At 41.9% G+C, this 6,000-nt stretch overlaps 1 protein-coding gene across 1 annotated transcript in view; it reads left to right on the plus strand.

Moving 5' to 3' along the window:
* The window catches only part of PDE4B (phosphodiesterase 4B, cAMP-specific), a 45,049-nt gene extending 41,534 nt beyond the window's left edge, over window positions 1–3,515 (plus strand). Inside the window, exon 10 of the mRNA XM_010850271.1 lies at window positions 1,222–3,515. Within this exon, the coding sequence (XP_010848573.1) occupies window positions 1,222–1,587 (366 nt within the window). The 3' untranslated portion in view covers window positions 1,588–3,515. The remainder of the gene's footprint in view (window positions 1–1,221) is intronic.
* The last annotated feature ends 2,485 nt before the right edge of the window (window positions 3,516–6,000 follow it).

The following is a 6,000-nucleotide window of genomic DNA, read 5'->3' on the forward strand; positions in this document are numbered from 1 at the left end:
GAATGAAAGAGAGGAAGGAAGGAAAGAAAATAGGAAGATAAGAGTCATGTATGGCTAAGGTTCTTTGATATGGTACAACTTGGGATGTATGAAATAACTGGCCCCAAACCAGAATATTAACAAAGAGGTTTCCAGCAGTGTGGAGAGTTAGCTGTGTAATGCCCCATGGGTGCACAGAAGTTGCCCTTGCTTGTCTACCCCTGGATCCTGACCCAGCATCTCTCCAGCTCCTCAGACCACAACAGGGGAATTCCATTCCCTCATTCACCTAGTGCCTGTTCTTTCTCTCAACTTGCTCCCACCCCCAATGTTTCCTGTTTGTCCCACAGTGGACGGGTCAGCATAAGGCCACAGAGCCAGCACATGCAGGATGCATAGCCCCTGTGTAAACCAGAACAGAACCATAAGCTTCATGTTTCTTCACAGGAACACTAGCAAAGGAACCGCTTAATTGTCTTTATTTTTTCCTTCTTTCTCCCAATGGAAATGATGGTGTGCCCTCTGGATCTAAAACAATTGCAGACATGTCCACAGAGGGGATATTTATTTGTTTAGGAGCTTGAAGTATTTTCAAGTGTTTTACCTACGTCGTCTACAAACCAAAAGCATTCCACAGGACTTGAGACATGCCAGAGTCATCCTGGGCTGGCTCCCTTTCGTTTTAAAACCACGGCATATTTTAAAGTTATCAGGGAAAGAATGTTGAGTCAGAGCTCAGTGGACCAGGGGCTTCCTTCTTCAGAGAATGACTCACAGAATCCAAGGAGTGACAAAGCCATTCCCAGCCAGGGTTATATCCAGACTTCTTATTTGGCACACGTCAGAGGAAAAGTAATCTAGTTTTAGTGAGACCAACACAGGCTTTGGAGTCAGACAAAGTTGGGACAGAGTCCCAGCTCCACCGTTTACTGGCTCTGTGACCTCTGACAAGATATTTCTGAACCTCGATGAGTCTCACTGAACCTCAGTGGGTCTCCTCAGTTTTCCTTTGTGAATGGTGAATATCCATTCTCAATCTGTGGGATTAAGAGCAATAATGCATATATTGCATTCAGTGCAGGATGTACCATATAGTAAATGCCCAAATAACAGAATCTGGTATTATTTAATCTTTGTTGGGTTGTTGTGTCTTTTTTCTTTTTCCTCTTGCAAACCAGGGCAGCTTGCTTGCTTTTCCAGGGCCCATCACAATAACAGAGATGTAACTTTATTTTTCTTCAGGTGGGCTTCATCGACTACATTGTCCATCCCTTGTGGGAGACCTGGGCGGACCTGGTGCAGCCTGATGCCCAGGACATTCTGGATACTTTAGAAGATAACAGGAACTGGTATCAGAGCATGATACCCCAGAGCCCCTCCCCACCACTGGACGAGCAGAACAGAGACTGCCAAGGTCTGATGGAGAAGTTTCAGTTTGAACTAACCCTCGAAGAGGAGGATTCTGAAGGCCCCGAAAAAGATGGCGAGGGCCACAGCTATTTTGGCAGCACAAAGACGCTCTGTGTGATCGATCCGGAAAATAGGGATCCTCTGGGAGAGACTGAGGTAGATATCACCACAGAAGACAAGTCCCCGATCGACACATAATCTCCCTCTTCATGCGGAGATGAACATTCCATCCTTGACGAGCATGCCAGCTGTATGGTAGGGCCAGCCTGCCATGGGGGCCGAGGCCTGCACGGGACAAGGGCCATGTGGCCTTTCCAGTTACTTGAGTTCGGAGCCAGAATGCAAGACCGTGAAGCAAATAGCAGCGGCTCAGGAAATTCCACGGTTGACTTGCCTTGCTTGCAAACTGAGTGGAGAGCTGAAGCTTTCTGTGGTTCTGGAGGCCAACTGTGCATCACGACCGAATGGCTTGAAAGTGGAAGACACCAAACTGAGAGATTTTTCTGCACTATGTTTTGGGCATCTGTCCCCTCTGGTGACTGAACTGACTAATAAGGTCATTTCTAAATCTGCTTACCTGTCCCCTTGTCTGCCACCCCGTGTGCCTTTTTTGTAAAACATTTTCACGTGTTTAAAATCCTGTTGAATACCTAGAATTTAGTATCAGCTTCTACACAGATAAGCATTACAAGCTGACGAAAACTTTTTTGACTCTTTCTGAGGGGAAAAAAAAAGGAAAGGAAAGTAAATTGTCTTCCTTCTTTCTTGGGCAATATCTTTCACTCAATTACAGTTACTTTTGCAAATAGAAAGGCTACACTTCTAACCACATTCGACTTCCTTCCCCTATGGTCCCAAACAACTCCTCAGTTGCCCTTAAAACAGATCTCTGTCTGCCTGCTTTGAACAGTACTTTTTTCCCTCTAGAATTGCACTTCTTTGCTGTAAACAGAATAAAGTTGAACAAACTAAGGGGTAGGAATGGGTAGTTGTCTTGTTCACAGTAACAGTCTGTGTAGAATTCAGCTTCACAAGGCAATTGCCCTGTCGGGTCCTGAACCCCTGTGCCGCTGGGGTTGCACGATCCCCATCCTGTTCTCTTGCTCCCCTCTTCATGCTCACACCAGTTACACTGTTTCCAATTTAATGCTGCCGTCTTTCTCTTGCACTGCCTTCTGTGCTAACACCTCCATTTCTGTTTATAACCGTGTATTTATTACTTAATGTATATAATGTAATGTTTTGTAAGTTATTAATTTATATATCTAACATTGCCTGCCAACGGTGGTGTTCAATTTGTGTAGAAGACTCTGCCTAAGAGTTGCAACTTTTCTTGTAACGTTTTGTATTGTGTATTATTATATAACCTGAACATTGCTGAAGAGATGTCCCCCTCGCCAGTTGGGTCTGCCCTTTTCCTGGTCTGAGTTGCTAATACTGCTCAACTCCTTCATGAACTGGCTTTGAAAACAGGACTCTCACATTAGATACTAATGGTTTCTACTGAGATTTTACTTTTGTATAGTTTGCTGGGGTGTGGGGGCAGTGGGCTATGGTTTTTACCCTTGTTCTATTCAAATCTGTACACATGAGTTGAGTTTTAACTGAGTTCTACTATAATTGAGGCTTCAGTTTAACAAGAAACACTACGTTTGGTTTAACAAGCAACTCACCAATCATTCTTCTGAGAGTCCCCAAACTACTGACTTTGAAGAGAAATTTCCCAGCCTGCCATTAAGCAGGAATGTCAATGTTCCAATTAATTACTAAAGAAAACAATAAAAACAATGTGAATTTTACAATGAAATGTGAACTGACATAGTAAATTATGCAAATGTGAAGCTTCTGATAACACTTGTTAGACCTCTGACTGGCTTCAGTCTCTGTAAAATCTATTTCATGCTTTCAGTTCAGCATTGTGACTCAGTAGTTCAAGAAATGGCACAAATGTGCATGACCAATGGGTTTCTATGTCTATGAACACTGCTTATTTCAGGTGGACATTTTATTGTTTTCCAAAGTTTCTCACAATGTATGTTATAGTATTATTATTATATATTGTGCTCAAATGCATTCTTAAGAGACTTTTATATGAGGTGAATAAACAAAAGCATGATTAGACTGCAGGCCCAATTATTTTGTGGTTAGTTCTGATGCATTAAAAGCAGATATTTTTTTCTCTTCTCTCCTACCATACTCCACAAAGAAAACCACCCACTTTGCTTGGCCAACATCACACCTAAAGTTTCATAATCTGTGTCCAAAAAGTCCCCTAGCTTGGAACATTTACTTTTTTAGCAACTGTTCGACAAGGTCGGTGGTGCAAGAAGGGAGATGGTGAATTAGAAGAAACAAAGCCCCTTTAAGAATCTGAAGAGTTTAATCTGCTAGATGAATAAAAGTAATCTCCCACGTGGTTGGATCCTCTAGAAAAATGAATCCCAGACTCAAAGAACATTAGCTTGATGTAGTCAGATGGTCCTATTGATTCATTTGACACATGAAGAATCGGAGGTCCAAAGAGTCACGTTAAAGCACAATGCAAGGAGTGCTGGCTGACACTCATGGTCACCTCAGTGATCCATGGAGTCTCCTGTTGACCATATGGTTATGCTTTTCTTTCTGGAAAGAACTATGTAAATATCATAAGCAAAATAACACTTTGTAGAAAAAGTCAACTTAGAAAAATTTTATCCTGAGAAAGTTGTGTGTGTGTGTTGACAAAGGCTGCAAATAAGAATCAGTGGTAACCCATGATATTTAAACCACAAAGGGAAGTGGTTGTGAACTAGGAAGGGGGTCTGCTCTAGAAGAACTCCACTCAATAAACTGAAATTACTGTATTTCTTTTTGAAGATGACTGAAGGTGAGCCACTGTTGCAGAACCAACTTGCCTGCTGGTTCCAAAGTAGGGTTTATAGCTCTTTGCCACCATCCTGATCTCTGATTTCACCTGTCTGTCTCTAAGCTTTTACTGATTGAGTGACAAGTGAATTGGTTAGAATAGCCACAAGTGTGACTTCAAAATATCTAGAGCTATAAATATTTATAAATATTTGCAGGTCTGTTCCTACAGAGTAGTTCCTAACCTTTGGTTCAAAATTAGAATCATCTGGAGAATAAATATTTTGAAAAATACTGATGTTTGAGTTCCATTCTCACTCCCAGATTTCTGTTTGAATTGGTCTTGGGTGGAGCCCTGGTCACTGGATTTTTCGGTCTCCCCAGGTAATTCTAACATATAACCTGAATGGAGAATCAACTGCTTCAGAAGAGAGAAGCACACTTGTAGATAAGGCTTTTGTCTCAGTCTGTTCAGGCTGCTATAACAAAATTCCAGACTCTGTATCTTAGAAGCAAGAGAAATTTATTTCTCATAGTTCTAGAGGCTGGGAAGACAAAGATTAATATAATAGCAAGATCACTTCATATCTGCTTCATATCTGGTGCCTGCTCACTTGTGTCCTCACCTGGTGAAGGGGCTGGAGATCTCTCTGGATCCTCTTTCACAAAGACACTGATCCCATCCATGAGGGCTCCACTCTCATGACTTAGGCATCTCCCAAAAGTGCTACCTCCTAATACTATCATCTTTGGGATTTTGGATTTTGACATATAAATTTTGGGGAGACAAACATTCAGAAAATAACAGCCTTCTTTCATCCCAGCTGTCTTCAGACACTCTGCACTCACCATGGCCATGCTCTGGTTCAAGTATAGAAACAAGGAAAGGGATAAGAGATGAGTAAGATGAAGCTCTGCACTCCCAGAGCTTACAATGTGCTGTTGTTGAGCTCATCACTTGCCTTCCAGATTGTAAAATCATAATCATGTTCTCAGGAAAACCACAGTGCAGGTCAATCTAAAAGAAAGTTCATCTTCTGATTCCAAAACATAGGCCATAAGTGTAATTGTCCTCCCACTCGATGGCCGGGAGCTATTATAGAAGCAAAAGTTACTGAGGCATCTTTGCCAAGGCTGAGAGTGATAACTTTTGCTTAACAAGATGCACATGAGCTAAAGACTGATTTACAGACTTAGGAACTGTCCGAGTTGGAAACACACACACATACACGCTGGATGGTGTTTCCCTGACTTATTCCCACAAGCTTATTTTGATATAAATAAACTGGAGGTCATTGTAATTCTCAGTCCACTAAAGGAAGCCTAATGGAGTCCCTGTGAAGGGAGGTGGTTTACTGTATTGATTCTGGAGCCAAATGACCTGGATTCAAATTCTAACTCATTCATTTATTACCTGTCCTGCCTTAAATAAATCACTTACTCACTGGGCTACAGTATAATGGGGATTATAAATCTGTCAGATGGGGCTAATAAACCCAGGGCTCTTTCTACAGTTTCATTGCTACTTCTCTGAGCCTCATGTTGTTCAAGAATGATGAAATCACTGATTGTATGAGCTTTAAAACCTATGAGCCAGGATGGACAAAGATGTCTGGCAAATCCTATTTATTAACCCATTGTTTGTGCAGCCTATACCCCTTACCAAGGATTCTCCACCCTAGTTTTCTCTTACATCCTTCAAGATTCATACCAGGTGACCTCTAATAGATACTTCCCTGATCCCTAAGGTTGGGATAAGGTCACTTT

The sequence above is a fragment of the Bison bison genome, unplaced genomic scaffold, assembly GCF_000754665.1.
Source record: "Bison bison bison isolate TAMUID 2011002044 unplaced genomic scaffold, Bison_UMD1.0 scf7180017864290, whole genome shotgun sequence".
In the NCBI taxonomy this organism is placed as follows: Eukaryota; Metazoa; Chordata; class Mammalia; order Artiodactyla; family Bovidae; genus Bison; species Bison bison.